The sequence below is a fragment of the Chroicocephalus ridibundus genome, chromosome 6 (assembly GCF_963924245.1).
Source record: "Chroicocephalus ridibundus chromosome 6, bChrRid1.1, whole genome shotgun sequence".
Classification (NCBI taxonomy): Eukaryota; Metazoa; Chordata; class Aves; order Charadriiformes; family Laridae; genus Chroicocephalus; species Chroicocephalus ridibundus.
In genome coordinates this window covers 37,828,101-37,843,903 of record NC_086289.1, presented here as the reverse complement: position 1 = coordinate 37,843,903, position 15,803 = coordinate 37,828,101, and the positions used below count along the sequence as shown (strand labels likewise).

The 15,803-nt window shown below is 44.6% G+C and overlaps 1 protein-coding gene across 5 annotated transcripts in view; it reads left to right on the top strand.

Moving 5' to 3' along the window:
• The window catches only part of MICU1 (mitochondrial calcium uptake 1), a 106,157-nt gene that overhangs the window by 54,281 nt on the left and 36,073 nt on the right, over positions 1 to 15,803 (top strand). For 3 of the 5 annotated variants that reach the window (XM_063339416.1, XM_063339417.1, XM_063339415.1), the window contains 3 exons: positions 1,720 to 1,785; positions 3,014 to 3,128; positions 12,240 to 12,322. In XM_063339416.1, coding sequence (XP_063195486.1) covers positions 1,720 to 1,785; positions 3,014 to 3,128; positions 12,240 to 12,322 — 264 coding nt within the window. Of the gene's footprint in view, positions 1 to 1,719; positions 1,786 to 2,072; positions 2,896 to 3,013; positions 3,129 to 12,239; positions 12,323 to 15,803 lie in introns of those variants that run through there. The other 2 variants (XM_063339419.1, XM_063339418.1) reach the window with 2 other exon arrangements.

Below are 15,803 nucleotides of genomic sequence, written 5' to 3'. Positions count from 1 at the left end.
TGATTAAAAAAAAAACACATTGTACTTGTAAACTGTTTTGCGTGGCTTGCTCACTCGGGAATGCTCGGGTCTGAATGTTTTTTGGGTGGCGGCTGAATGATCTTAATTACTCTGATTTTTGGGAATGGATACAACATAGAAAAAAAAATCATAAATGGAAGACATTTGACTGTTTTAACTGGGCACTTGGAGAATTACCTTGTGATCAGATACTAGAGGGTGTGAAATGTGAAAGTTGTCCTGAAAGCGTGTGGGTAGCTCATGTGTGAAGATGATATTGTCTCTAGAAGAGGATGGAGGCTTGGGAAGGGATTTTTCCCTACGTTTTCTGATCCCGTGCATTACCTTTCTGGCTGGCAGGGATAGCAGAGTATGCCAGGAGGAAAGCGGGATGTGGGAGAGCAGCTCAAGGTCTATAGGCAGGTTTAGGTGTCAGTGAGGGCTGACTTTGGGTTTCTCTACCTTGAACTTTGAGGAATCACAACAGTCCACGTTGTGCTTTGTCAAGTAGGTGGATTGATTTTTTTTTTTATTTTATATTTTTTTCCTGCTGATAATAACATAATTCTATAGAATACAATGTGTAATGGTGGGGAACAACCCCTGAGAAGGATGCTTTCAGCCTTTCCTCTGCTTTGGGCAAGCTTCCCACGTGCTTTGTGGAAAGCAGTCAAACACGCACCTTCTCAGTGAGCCAGAAGAAAAGAAATGGGAGATTTAAGAATTATTTTTTAAAACTTCTGACCTCCTGGTGCTGGGAGCCTGAAAATCTTATTGATCAGGTCAGTTTATTATTTTCTCCTATTAAGGTCAGTGGGAGAAATTCCCATTAGCTGCTGTCAGGCTCAGCACTGTCGTCACGGCATATGTTCTCCTTCCCCAGGTTTGTAACGAGTAGATGCTTGTTTAAAATCAATAAATAAAAATTTTTTATGTTGTTTGCTCAAAGTAAGATGCAAACGAGTTAATGCTTCTCCCTCCGGTCTGTCTACATCTTTGTATTTCAGAGAGCAACTAACTTAACATCTTTTTTTTTTTATTGTTAGTCTGTGGATGTGGTTTTGAGCTTATGAGGAATATTTTGAGGTGTTTGATGCCGACTATGAATTTTAAGTGCAGAAAAGAAACATATAAAAATTAATAAACCAACCTGTGCGACTTTTTTCATGGGATCCTTGAAGCGGGTGCAGTGGGATGCTAATAGCTAGTTTATGATAAATGCGGCTAAAGACAGGCAATCGGAGGAAGAGGTGATAAATCACAGGAGCAGGTGAGATGCTGCTGGCATCCCCGCCAGCAGCAATCGCGGAAAACTGCTTTCTCCACAAATCCTGCCTTCAGTTTAAAGGAAAACCAAACAGTTTTTATTTGTCCTTAACGTAAGCATCAGTGCAATTTTGCTTCGGATCCATCTCCATGAAAAGGGAAGCAAAACCACTTTTTTCAGTAAATGTGACTTCAACCTGGTATCCCGTGAACACAAATAGCAGTTACCTTGCATGAAATGAATGCCATTAGCGTGTTGTCTGCTCTTAGTGATTTGTCTCTTATTAAATTCCTGATGCTCTCCAGATGGTAAAGGCAGAGCTACTGGGAAGAGTTTTATTTCATCAGTAGAGCTGAACTTCCCCACACCCCCCCACCCCCGAAAACTGTTTTTTTTTTTTTTTGTCATCTATATGATTATTTTTGTCTCTCTTCTTGTGGTTTCCAAGCCAGATACGGGTTAAATTTTCATCTAAATTATTAGCTGAGCTCATCCCCACTCTGCAGTCAGATGCGATGGTGAGTTCTTTCCAAATAACGCCTGAGGTGGATGAGAGACATCGGCTGCAGAGCACGGGTCTGACCCCCGGAGGCTACCTGCTAACTCTTGCTGGGGACATCTACTGAGGCTTCTTAGCGGTGCCCGGTCAAAGCAACCACCCGGTTGCTTCAGAACTTTTCTTGCTCCTCGCAAGTCTAACCGTTCAACTTGATGTTATGTTTCGCCTGCTTATTTTATTGTCAGTTAACCAGTTTTCTTTCCTTTGCCTTGTATATGATGGGATCTCCGCTAGACAGAGGTAACGGTGGGGGACAGTTGTGTAGCTGGACCCTCGTGTGGTGGTGTTTGTTGGTGGTTTTTTCCTAAAACCGTTCCTAAATTCAGCCTTGCTTTCACCATGCTTCTGTGCTTGCATGACCTGGGTTCTGTGGAATAACCTCATCCACGCCTCCTCTCCTTTATATTAATTTCATTTTCCTTGGTGTGTGTGTGTGTGCCTCCTCCTGCTGTGTTCTTAAACTGGGTCACCAGTGTGGCTTTCCTAACAGTTTTATGGATCCTTTTCAGTCTTTGAAGGTTCTGCGGATCAAAGGGGCTCGGATTTTTAGCTTAGTAAGGCATGTGAGCTGATAAAACACACGTGGTATTTTCTATTAAAACAAGATGTTGAAAAAGAACTGGAGGGAGAGAGAAAGACTGAGATGGGTATCAGTCCCGGTCTTCCCAGTGAGCTTGCCAAACACTCTCCAGAATTCCGTGCTTCTGATAACTACACATTTTTGATAACTTTGATCATACTTTATATTCATGTGCAATAGTTCTTTCTTGGCTACTGCTACAACAGAGTATAACTAAAACTCTATTAGTGAAATATAATAATTTCCTTTTTGAATCCTACAGTAAAAAAAATCTGATTTTCATAACACTAATCTCTCAGACTCAGACAATTTTAAGCAAAACGGACATAGTTTTATTTATCTGCATTTCAGCTAGGCTAAACCAGCTAATAAATATTGCGCAATTCCTTATCCCCCATTTGAGATGGGGAAGCACTGATCCTTGCAGAGCAGTTCTGGCAGATTTGAAGGCTGGAAAAGGTCCACTGAATGTGAATGGAGATAGTAGGGGTGTGTGTATGTGGAATGGCTTGTTGGTGGTAAGGATACAAATAAAGTCTTCCATTTCTCTGTTTAATCAACTGCTTTATTTTTCTCTTTCTGGGGTGTGGGTCGGATGAACAAATAGAAATTATCCCAGGAGCGAGAGAAGTTTGCCGATGAAGACAGCATATTTTATGCCCTTGGAGAATGTGGACTCATTTCTTTTTCTGACTACATCTTCCTCACGACGGTCCTTTCCAGTAAGTACGGTGTTTTGTTTTTTTCACTGCAATTACTGCTTTTCTAAATTTTGAAGGTTTACAAGCAATGAGTTTGCTGTTGTTGCCTACATACATTTCCTTAAAAGGAATTCTTGATTGCTTGAAACTCGAGCTGAGTGAATAATTGCTGTTGCTTCATCTGGTTTAGACCTAGCTTCGAGTGGCTCAGAAAGATAAGCAGATCGATGACTTCTGAAGATTTATTTCTCATTCTAAAACGTAGAATTATTTTTTTTTAATGAGTCATTTGACCTGCTGTTCAAAACTCTAAATGGAGGTGTGTTCTTGAGTTGCGTTCCTATGATATTCTTGTGTTTGGGTGAATTTTGCTTTACAGCTCCTCACTGGTTACCAGACTGTTCAAAAGCTCTTCTCCAGCTGTATTTTCACTTGGGTAAGCTCGGGCTTGTGCCGTGATGTGATCCAATGAGGAGAGAAGTTAAGCTGTTTACATTTCAACAAGTATCATTAGATACCTTCTGTCTTTTCACCCTGCTGCACTTGACTTGCATTTATGATATTTCTGTGATCTGCTAATCTGTTCCAGCAAAGTCTTCTGTACTTCAAGTGCTGGCACTTAAAAGTTTGCTTTGTTGGCAAGAAACACTGAAACTGAAGCCTTTGGTAATGTCAAATGGCATTTCTAGACTTTCTTCCTGGGGAAGGCGAGCTCAGAACCTCATTTGCAGAGCTTGGAAGGTGCTGTAGCAGAAACAGGAAAGTCAACAGAAATTTTCAGCCCCATTAGAAAATGTGGGGTAGTGGGGAATATTCCACTGTCCAACTTGAGACTTTCAGACTTTTTTAAGAAAACAAAAAAAGAGAAAACTTGGCTATCTAATCTTGCATGTATCTGTTTCATGATGACATGATTACAGGTATTAGAGAGCTGGGCACTTCCCAGTTTACTGTAGACCCCCCCTTGCTGCCTGCTCTGGGCTGTTCAGGGAGTCAGCTGGGTAATTCACTGATGTTTGATAAAAGCAAACAGGTGCTTTATTTTTTTTTTTTCCCCCATGTTCTTGCACGCTGTAACAGGGAGGCGTTAATGAAATGAAATGAAAGAGGCAGCTCTTCGTTTACCAAGCCCGGCATTTCGGAGGATCTGTTACAGGGGAGAAGCTATGTTCAAGGTCTTGTTTGTTGTCAGATGGAGGTGGTGGGGGAAGACGTGTGTGTGACCTTCATGTTGTGAAAACAAACACTGAGAGAGAAAGCTGGTTCAATCCAGGGAATTTGTTTTATGATTTTGGCCTGCTTTTTTTGTTTGACTGAGTCTCAGAACTGACCCTTAAGACTTTTGCGGCTCCTTTCTTATATTAGTCTAGCCCGTGCCGAAATTACCCAAGGTATTTTTGCTTGTGTTAGCGAGGGCTTTTAATGTGAGTCTCTGCAGATGACAACAAACTCACAAACCTGTAGTACTGCATTACTGAGCGTGGTTTAGAAAACATTCATGCCCTTGGCTTTATGGCTGCGCCCGTGGTGAATCTAATTGCGTATGCAGGGCTCAAAATTAATGTCACGTGCTTCCACAGGCAGCAGTAAGAGAATTTCTTCTTGCTTTTGTTTAATTTCTTTGTTATGAGGTTAAAAGAAAAGGGACCACCTTGTGTTAGAGTGGCAGCCAGCCTTGTTTTGGAGGGCTGTGCAGGAGAGATGTTTTTTTTTCCCCTTGTTCTTGGGCTTTTAAATGTGTTCACAGTTACTGGGGAATCAGACTAACGAGAGGAGAGAGAATTGGGTGGTTTGTGTGTTGAGGAATGATGTGAGGGGTGGGCAAGGCAGGGGCTTTCAAAAAAGGCGGAGGGGAGGAAGAAAAGAGAAGGGGGGGGGGGGCGGGAAGTGTCCTGGGACTTTTAGGCTGACTTTTAGGTTTTTGGGGAGTTCGCTGAATGGACGTTTGAAGATGGAGGAATGTCTCTGGAGCTACTGTCAGTGATTCCACACAGGAGGAGTTTTGGTTTAATTTTTAAAGCATTTGCTTTTACAAAAATAAAACTCGCAAACAAACCTTGCCCAAAATTGACTGTTGTGCCATGCCGGTTTACTCTCCCACTAGTGAACGTTATCTTGCAGGAGGCCATTTCTCGCTCTAGCACGGTCTGTTCTCATCGGTTGCTGTGTTTCTATGAAAATGTATGTTTAAAACAACTAATAAAACAGCATTTAAGTGCTTCAGAGAGTCAGCCTTCTATTAAAGGCCACGAGAGCTGAGTGGCCTTGAGGATACCCCATAATTTCGGTTGCTTCCTGTGTTTTGGGGCAGAGGTAGAAAGATGAGCAAAATACAGGATAAGCAAAATGCCAATGGGTTTTCCCCTGAGTCCTTCAAATATCATAGGAAAGCAAAGGCATCGCTTCCCTAGTCGAAGAGGTTTTTGCTGTTTGGACTTGCTGAACAGGTGAAGGAAGGCGAGAAAGAGCTTTTGCATCACCAGCGACTGCAATTTCAGAGCAAACGCAGTCTGTTATCCAGACACGCTAATGCTGACTTGATTAACAGGTACTGAAGGGAGCTGGGTGTTAAATGAATAAGTTGGTGTTGTTTCTGTAATTGGACTGTCGCTGCAGCTGGATTTACTCCTCCTGGATGGAGGGTTAAATTGGACTGTCGCTGCAGCTGGATTTACTCCTCCTGGATGGAGGGTTAAATAGCATTGGCTCAAGCTGAAGTCATTACTCTCCTGCCAGGGCTCTCAGAGCAGACCTGCAGCTCCTTCTCCCATCTTCTGTGGGTTCTTTCTGGAGCACAGCATGCTGCCAGCCCTGATGGGTGCTGGCCCGCGAGAGGCCACTTGCCTAGCATAGATTCACCTTTTTTTTTTCTTTTTTTATTTCCTTTTCCCTTTGTAGGAAATAAATCCCAAACCGTCTAGCTCTGGAAATTGTTTTCTGGCTGGCTGTTGAGTGCTGTGTGGATGCCCGCAATGGAGGTGGCATGGCGTGCTCTCCCTCTGCACGCAGGTGGCCTGATCTCCAAGGCCCGTTTGCACTGTGGCTGTTTCGAATATATATTGCTGGCTGACACGGGTGTCTTCAGCCTCCTTCCCTGCCATGAGTGAGATCTGTCACCTTACTGGTGGTGTTTTAATCCTGCAAAGCAGCACTAAGTGCCTTCCCTTGCCGTGCCCAGACTATAGCCCGGGAGCTGGCTGGGGGGAGGAAGCAGAAACTCACACCTTGGGAGTGGGCTGGAGCATCCCGGGTCAGGTTGGTGAGCGGTGGTACAGTAATTGTGTTTTTACATTTTTCTGTCAGTATTCTTTTTTTTCCTCTTTCCTTCGCTGTTCTGTAAAACCGTCTTTGTCTGAAGCCATGAGTTTTGCCTTTTTCTTCCAATTCTCCCCTCCAACCCACAGCTGGCGGGGGGTGAGTGAGTGGCCTGTGGTTCTTTGTTGCCAGCTGAGGCTAAACCACCATACTGGGTTACGGAGAGCGTGAAAACAGTCTCCAAACCTGCTTCTCCACAAAATGCCCACCTGATTCATCAGCAGCTGAGCATGGCAGCGGCTCAGAGGGGCCCGCATTCCCCAACAAACCCTTGCCCGGATATATAGGGACAGAGTGTTTATTCAAACAAGAACATTTATTGGCATCTGAGAAGAAACAACTGCAAGCTACCTTATCTATGCCTACAAGGCTATACTAACAGTCCTAAACATCCATGGATACTCATGGAAGTATTTGTCAGACGGGTCTTCAGAGGTGCTGCCGGCTCCCGTGGCTGGATGCAGCCCTGTCAGAAAGTGCTTCTTGGGAAGGGTTTGGCAGACACAGCAGAGGTCTCCACCGTATCCAGAGACGTCTCTTGACCCGGAGTGTCAGCAGGGTCTGGTTTCTTCTCCCACTTGTCCTCCTCCCACTCCTCTTCCTCCACGCAGCTGGAGCTTCCATGTTGGCTGCTGCTGTCAGTATCAGTGCTTCTCTGCCTTGTCAGCCAGTAGAGCCCAAAAAGCACAAGCAGGATTTTGGCGGCGGCCCAAAACCACCAATGCTGGCAGGCGTCAAGGAGCACACCTTTCTGGGAGAGCCCGTGTGGCTCCTGGCTCCTCCACTCCATCTCCTGCAGCAGCCAAATCATTTCCTGGTTCTGCTCCTCCTCATGCTGCCTCAGGAGGTCTTGTGTGGCCACATCTGGCTGGTCAACAGCCCTCAGCGTGTATTGGAGAATGATGCTCAGCACCGTCAGGACGCGCGTGATAGCCATAGCCATGGCCTGGAGGGAGAGAAGGAGCTCAGCGGGGCTGTGTGGGAGGGGGACAGCAGCTGGGGCAGTGGGGGTCAGGAGATGCAGACGCCCAGGGACGTGTGGGAGAGGGGGCGAGGGAGCTCGGAGGCAGCAAGGGGAAGGTTGTTGAGCGCCGTGGGGATGGGAGCACGTCCGTGCAGCGCCCCCAGTGACACTGGCTGTGGCCGGCAGCCCCGGACCCCTCTGTGCCCAGCCCCGAGGGCAGCTCCTGCCCTGCCCCAGGCGCTCCCCGCAGTGGCTGTGCCCTTGCCCCAGCCGTAGAAACCACCCCAGGGGGCTGGCGCTTCTGCCCCGACCCTTGTCCAGCCCAACCTTCCCTCCTGCCCCACTCACTGCTGCCTCGAGCCGCACTGCAGCACCAGCACTGCCACCTGGCACCCCCGGTGACGCTGCCTGGTACCCCTGGTGACGCCCCTCTGTGTTGTTGCCAACACTGGGGCCCCATGGCAACACCCTGCCGAGCTGGCCATGGCCGTTGCCCCTGGCTCAGTGGCCCCTCCAACGGGCAAAGCACACACACACACTGTCCCCCGCCCCCACCAGGAGAGAGCTCCCAGGGCCCCAAAACCTGAAGTCCTGAGCTGCTTTGTGTTTAAATGCAGACAACGACATTTTTAACTGCCTCTGAAGGGAGCAACGTTTATTTTCCAAAAGCGTGTTCAAAATAGTTTTCCTAAAATACAGTACCTCCTCTTGAGGTGGATGCTCTGCAAACACTCAATTTTTGTGACTGCGGCCATGTTCCGCGTGAGTTGCGACAGGAGTTGGGGGAAATACTTGTTGAGAGGTATCTCCAAGTGGGGAGCACTGAGTTTGGGGGAAAGAGAAGATCGAATGAGCGCAAAAATAGTAAAATGTGGCCTTTCTCATCAGTGAGTATTTATTGTCTTTCAGAACGCATTGCTTCTGGTGAGAGTAAATGGCAATAAAGAGCAATTGAGTGCTGCAAATTGGTCCATTGAATAATTCAAAATGGTTAAAAATGACATAATTGGCTTAAAGATGCCTAATAAACCCATCTAATGCCTTGGACGTTCCCTGGGGCTTTACAGACTGATGGATCGGGTGGTTTTTTCAGCGTGGTCAGTGCTGCTGTGCCTCATCTGTTTGTCTGGTGGAGGTTGCTCATCTTTCTAACGCAACTGCCTGTGGCTTTTGGTTTTCTTATTGCCTTTCTGTTCCCAAATATCTGATTTGAACAAATGAGTCAAGAAAAATATTAATTGCCCTTTGCACTAACTCCCAGGTTGGTTGAAAAAGCAACTTGGTGTGTAGAGCTGCTGGAGCTATGGATCCACAGAATATTTTCAGCCTGATCTTTTATATTTTTATATATCTCAAAGCAGGGAATAGGTCACTCGTGAATTGGTATTGGTGGGGGCTCCAGTACCATGTTTTCATCTGTGTTAGTGATTTGGAGGAATCAATTAGGAAGTTGCTGGATCCTCCTGAACACCTAAAGACTAGAAATAAAGCTCGAAAAGAAACTGCAGCTGCTCTCCCCGGTTCCTGCCTCGTCACCCATGGGAAATTAGTCGCTATGAAAAAATCTTGCTTCTGAATAATGCCAAAAAGGATGGCGAGGAGATAGCTCGCAAAATCAGGGCGAGCTGAAAATGCAGCTCAGCACTTGGGGAAATGCAAAAGTGGGTTTTCCCTTGTAAAGACGGGCATTGCGCTGTATTAAAGGCAAACAGTGTTTTGGATGGTTCAGATAACCATTGCAGGAGGAATATTGCGTTCATTTTGAGGCATCTTAAGGAGGCAGGTGGGAAATTTAGAGAAGCTGCAGTTGAGAGTGGTAGAACTGGGGGACAAAACAAAAGGGGGGGGGGAAGTCTAAATTGAGGTAGGCAAACCAGTATCTGCTGCTTTTATGGTCTGCAAGTTTCTGAAAGATGTAAGGAGAAGAGGAAGAAGAGAAATGGAGGTTGTACAGGCTGATGTAACCATGAGTAATGGGGCAGGGTGGCAAGGGGGGGTTAGCTGCCATCACAACGACACTTCCCCCATAAATCCTGGTCAGAAACATCACACCCAAGAGGAGAAGCAGAAATCATCTCACTCAGGACCAATAAATTCAGGCTGCCGGAGACCAGAGATATACATCTTAATGAACATTCCTTCCGGAGCAGAAGCAGGATGAGCTAATTGTCTTCAGTGCCCTCTGGTTTCCCTGGCTCGGATTCACATTTGTTGGATGTAAGTGTCGTTACAAGTAATTGGAGTTAGATATGCAGATCAGAGGAAGAAACGGGCTGTGTCGCTTATATTAGCTAAAGGAATGAAGTAATTAAATTTGCCAATTTAAAGCTATTTTCCTTCCCTGTCCTTAGAAAATACTGACCCTGCAGATTTTTGATGCTGAACTGTTCATTTTAGTTTTGCAAGTGGTGTTCTCCTCTGGGGCTTTGATGAACTGCTCTTGAAAATGTGTGTTTAGAGAAGGGAGAGGAAGGAAACGGCCTTTGTGAGGGGCAAGTGAAGTACTTTCTCTGAAGTGCTTTCTCTCTTCACCCTGTGTCTGTGTGAGTGGGACACGGTATTATGTTTCCTTAGAGAAAAGGGGGAAAAAAAACCCCACCCAAACACCAATTTTTAACAAATTTTCCAATCTCAGAATATACATCATTGCACCCTGGCAGGGAAGAATGATGAGATGGTGTAAATTGCTCTTTTTCTAGCATCTTGTAACTAGATCAGAGTTTTCTATATTCCTCCTTCTCCTCAAGAGGCAACAACTCTTTCCAGGCAGCGCCAGGTTTTGGGGCTAAGAAGAAGAAATTGCATCCGGGCTTCTGTGCGGTAGTTGCAATTAAAGTGAATAAAATTGGATGCGTTATTTAAACATGAAGAGGGAAGTTGGAAGGTGCTTAATATTGTGGCTGTCAAGGAAGCAGAGAATTAATCACTGGAAATGATGGATGGATGGATCTGATGGATGGGTACAGAGGAGGCTTGGATGGATGGATCTGATGGATGGGTAGAGAGGCGGCTTGGATGGATGGGTACAGAGGAGACTTGGATGGATGGAGGAATTGGATGTATGGACACAGAGGAGGCATGGATGGATGGATGCAAAGGAGGTTTGAATGGATACAGAGGAGGCTTTTTGTATAAATCCCTTTAATTAGATTGCATCATTAAAGAGATTATGAAGTTGGTTTTGGGGATGGCTGTTCGAGTACATCTCAGGATGTAAATAAGAGGGAATAAAGAGGGATGGAGAGCGAAGGTCTCCCCATCCCAGCAGGGGCGGAGGAGCTGGGTGGAGGCATTGCTTCTGCCTCAGCACTGCGTATGAAACAACCCACCACGTGCTGCAGGTGATGGCCGTGGTTGTAGGAGACATCGCTTATGCACGCAGCACTTGGAATTTAAAGCCCGAATAATTGGCAGGAGGAAATTGGAAATCCAGTGATGATAATGGCAGGGCTGTATGTGTTGTATGTATCAGGTGGCGAGTGACAGGCCGTTCCTGCCATCCGGTTTAATGTTGCTATATGTCTGTTTAAGGCACAAAGTGATTGGGAAAAAGTGCTCTCAATAATATACTTACAGAATCTTTCAGTGATAAAGTGCTACAGTTTATTATAGCAAGGGGAAAACACTATGTAAAAGTTTCCTGGCCCTAAATTGAAGCTGTAACTAATGTACAAAATCCAGTTTGATTAATTTCATATTAATTTCTTTTTGTCTGAGTGATTCCTCTTTGCACTCCCCCTCCCACCCCCATCTGGGAGATGCCTTAACAAAGAAGGGTGGTTGCAGAAACTTGTTACTTTTTGAGCATCCACAAGAAATATTAAAAGTTGATTGCAGCAGATGAGGTTAAAGGAGGATGAGCCTCATCCTGCTGCCAGATTTGTGTGGGGAAGAAGCATCTTCAGAACAAAAAAAGGGGCTGAGTTTTTAACTGAATATTTAAGATCACACTCTAAGCACTGATTATAGCCTAGAGGGTTTCCTAGAAATCCCAGCAAACACCAACATTCCTGGAGGTGGTATGGATTTGAAAGTAGCAGAGTGAGATAAATTCTCATATATTAGCTTCATTTGGAAAAAAAATTGTGGCACTACATTGTGGCTTTAAATGGTGACGGGTTACAGAGCCCATAATGGACACGTACTGGAATTCTTTGGTGGGATGCAGGGGAAAGAGCGTGGTTTTGCTGTGAAGTGACGCTTTTGCCGAGTTCTGGCTAAATAAACCATGACAACGTAGACTAAATGCAATGAAAGATGAGGTACCAGGCTGTCTCGGGTGCATCTCAGCTGGTGAGCTCCAGCTCGTGCCTTATCTTGGTGTCATAACTGGACTGAGACAGAGCTGGTAATGATTTCTTTAAATTTGCACAGTGAGACGAGAGCTGAGTCTGGAAGGGAATTCCCCAAAGTCCAGGTCTGCTCCTCACCCACCGCCTGCTTCACAGAGCAGGGAGGGCACTCAGCAGCACTAGAGGAATGTCCTCTGGCCAAATCAGTGTTAAACCGCATGGAACAGGCTGGAGCTCGTGCTACAGCGTCGTTTTCGCTTGATTGTCATTAGAAGTACCAGATGGTGTCTTGCTTTTGTGCTTTTTCTATCTGTAAATGGAATAAACTGTGTTCAAGAAACATCTCCCCCTCCCAACCTCCTTGCCTAGACCTTTGGTGGAAGGAGCACCATGAAGCTCACAGCTAGAGGTTCCCAAGAGCGGCATTTTCTTCGTAAAATTGCAAGAATTATGTAAAATTGCTTTGGGATAAAGTCATTCTGAACTTGTGCCTTTTGTATTGAGCTTTTGTATCTTCGTTAACTGGTCTTTGCTTTTTATTGTGTTTTTTTTTTTATGTAGCTCCCCAGAGGAATTTTGAAATTGCCTTTAAGATGTTTGATCTGAATGGTGACGGCGAGGTGGACATGGAAGAGTTTGAGCAGGCAAGTTGGACAACAGGTTGACTTCTTAATGCTATGGCATCTTAGTCATAAGTGCAGTGCTCCTCTACAATGTTACTGTGGTTTATATTTGTGGGTAATGCTGGTTTACGTCTCTTCCTTCTCTGCTGTGTTGCCTCAGTGCCTGCTTTTTTTTTTTTTTGTAACTGGATATTTCAAGATGTGCTTTTTTGTTCAACCAGGACAACTGTAAGTATAAACTCTGATTTCCTGTGACTTTGTCACCGAGGTATCTTTACAAGATATCACCTCCAAAGCACATAAAGAATTCTTTTTCACTCTACTGACATCATAGAATGTTGATCCTACTTTCTTCCACAGCTTTTACTGCATTCCTTAATTTTGTTTGTCTTCGGAGAATAACCAGGGCGAGTCTGCTTCGAATAAGAGTTTAGCCACTTACTTCAATCTAATCCAAAAAATTTGTTTATCGAGCGTGTATTTTCATTAGTTTCTTTTGCCTACTTCTTACAAGGTTTCATCAACAGGGAGTTTGATGCAGGCTTTTTAATGAGCTTAGCCTGCCCGGCTGATCCTGGTGAGGTCCTCCTAGAGGCTGTGGTTTGTGAGGGCGTTAGAGCGAGAATAGATTGAAGACTCGAGATCTGACCTCCCCAGGCAGAAGTTTATGCTTTTCTTGCCTATGTAGAAAACAGCCTTGAGGCTTTGGAAACTCAGAAACATCCTGAAGTGGCTGGATATTAGCAAAGTTCCGTGTGCCAGCTGTGAAAGCAAAAGTAAATGTGTTTGCAATGCAGGGAACTGGCCAGTTGGATGGGGACTCGCCACCTCTGGTAGCAAAGAACAAGGTAGAGGAGATACACCACTAATCCACCTAATATTCATGTGGCCCCTGGCACTTCTGTGCCCCCGTGTTCCTCCGGGCGGCACGTTTAATGGGCAAGCGGAAGCTGCTGTTTCTGGGCAAAGGAAACAAGACTCCACATTAAAAAAAATAACCTGCCCTTGTGGGTTTGTTTTGGTTTTTTTTTATGCTGGGGGACATCTGTATTTGGAGAAGGTGAAAAGCTGTGTACTGATATCCGAGAACAAAGCAGCCCTGAATAATCTCCTTACAAATGCTTGTTCATCAGTTGATTGAATGACTGGTTAACTTCAGAAGAGTCTGTAAGAGGTCGTGCTTGGGGCACTGGCTATAAATGGGAAGAACTAGTGGCGAAGCAGCTCTGTTAAATTAATTTCCCCCTCTCCTAATCTTTTGCTGTCATCCTCCTTAAATTATTACTTGTGGGTGTGATGTCATTATTATGGGTTTGCTCCAGAGTCATGTAATATATCTGGTTAACTGTACATTTTTAGGTGCAAACTTTGGACTATGGGGAGAGTGGGGGTATGTTTATCTCCAAAGCGATATCCCTTCATGTGATAGCTTGTAATGTAAAGCCAGGAGCTTTTCATTTTCCTTCAAGTGCAAATTTGAATCCACAGCTGTGTCCAGGTCATTGTGCTGTTTGGCACCGCCTCCCTACAAACTACTGATTTAGCTATGAAAAATTCCCAGTTTCCTATTTTCCCAAGTAAAAAAATACTGTTCTTCCTTCTATTCGCGTAGTGCACTTCCCCCCACCGCAGCGATCGGATAATATTTAACAATTCAAAAGGTGTTTTACAGTAGTTACTAATGTTGCAGAGTGAAATCAATTATGGAGATAAATGAATTTAAGAAAAATGGAGAACGGTTAACTGCCTACTAAAAATGCAGTGCTGCCAGGGTACTAACACTGGTGTCATGTTTGGCTTTTTTATTAGACTTGTAAAGTAAGAAAGAACGTTTCTTGAGGATGGATCTTTTGGAAGCGCTCTGAAGATGAAAGTACAAAATTGAATTAAATGATTTCAAATCATCCAGTAGGCAAAGGGAAGTTATCTGTGCATTAAGTCATAGAAAAATCCTTAGGAAGAGGCAGGTTTTTTTTGTTAAGCTCGTTACACGCGTCGCTGCCTCTATGTAAAGGAATAAAATTCCTGGTTAGCATCAGAGTATTCTGGTGAAAAGCTGATCTTCCAGAGCTTTCGAGTCAGAGGATGAAGGAGCTGTTTTGGCAAGTGAGAAGCAGCTGAGGATATCTTCACAGAATCACTATTAACTGATTTGCTGCACTTTGCAAACAGAATTAAAGGCATAGCTTCAGCAGGAGGCACATAAATAACATTATACACGTATATAATAAACACACATGATAATTTATAGGATAAATGCTCTTTTTCGCTCCTTATGGAAACGCCTCAGTAAGAGCCTGAAGGATGGCAGGGTTTGTAGATCCGTCCCATAAACGTCTCCGCTGGAACTGGCCCTTCCAGGGGAATATGCTTCTAGAGGTGGCATCAGTTTAAAAGAGCAACATTGTTTTGGGGGAGAATGGGAAGAAAAAAGGAAGGGAAAGAAAAGGGCGATCAGAGAAGCCTCGTACAGTCCCTGCTGGCTGTGAGCACCTGGGAGTGGATTTCTTACTCCTTTCTTACTCGTCTTACTCCAAAGATGACTTTTTCCACACATCGTCTTTGGAGACAGCCAACAGCACTTCTCTTCACATTAATGTCTGACAAACCTTAAGAGTATTCATCAGGGAAAGAAAATACTTGTGGTAATTTAGCTAATATGCGAGTAAATTGGAGGCTTTAACTGCCTAATAAGAAAATATTGAATTTCTTCAGGCCTCACTGAAGAGCCTCAGATTTTTTTTCCAATTGATGCATATGGTTAGTGCGTAGCGCTAAATAGTGTGGTGCCCGCATCAGTATCATCTTCAACTTTTCATCCTTCAGCATGTAAATTGTTAGTTTACTCTTATCTTTAATTAAAAAGTCAGACGAAAAGTAGTAAACCCTCAAGCAGCGTTACTCGTGATTTCTGTTCTAACCATTAACTATTTTCATTGAGGTTTTTTCTTTTTTTTCCTCTTGTCTGGTGCAAAAGATGAAGCAGATCACAAGCACTTAGGCTGAAATACAGACAAAACCCAGTGAAGCGTCTTTGTGCTTCACATCCTCGTGCAATGGATGAGCTGTGGGGGATGGACAACCCTGGTTGGGCTGGAGGACAACTCCTTGCAGTGGTCTCCTGCCTTTCTGGGTAGTAGAAGGATTACCCAAAATAGGGGCCAGCCGAATAATTTTGGCTCCAGCGCCTACAGATGGGTTTCCAAACTGTCTGATACTTGTTATGGATGGGGAGAGAAGAGGGGTGTAGGATGCCTTATAAATAACACCCAGGAAAAGATGCTCTGCCGAACAGCCTGCAGTGTGGCAAACACTCGCTTCTGCAGAAACAGGGGCAGTTTTCCAAGCTGGTCATAAACTGCATTCCTTCAGACAGTTTATAAATATTTATCTCCAAAATGTGCATGCAGAGCTCGCAGTTGAAGCGGAGCACACAGCAAAATAAGGAGTTGCTATTTACAGTGCAAAAACCCTTCCTCACATCACAGTGCATAATTTCAAG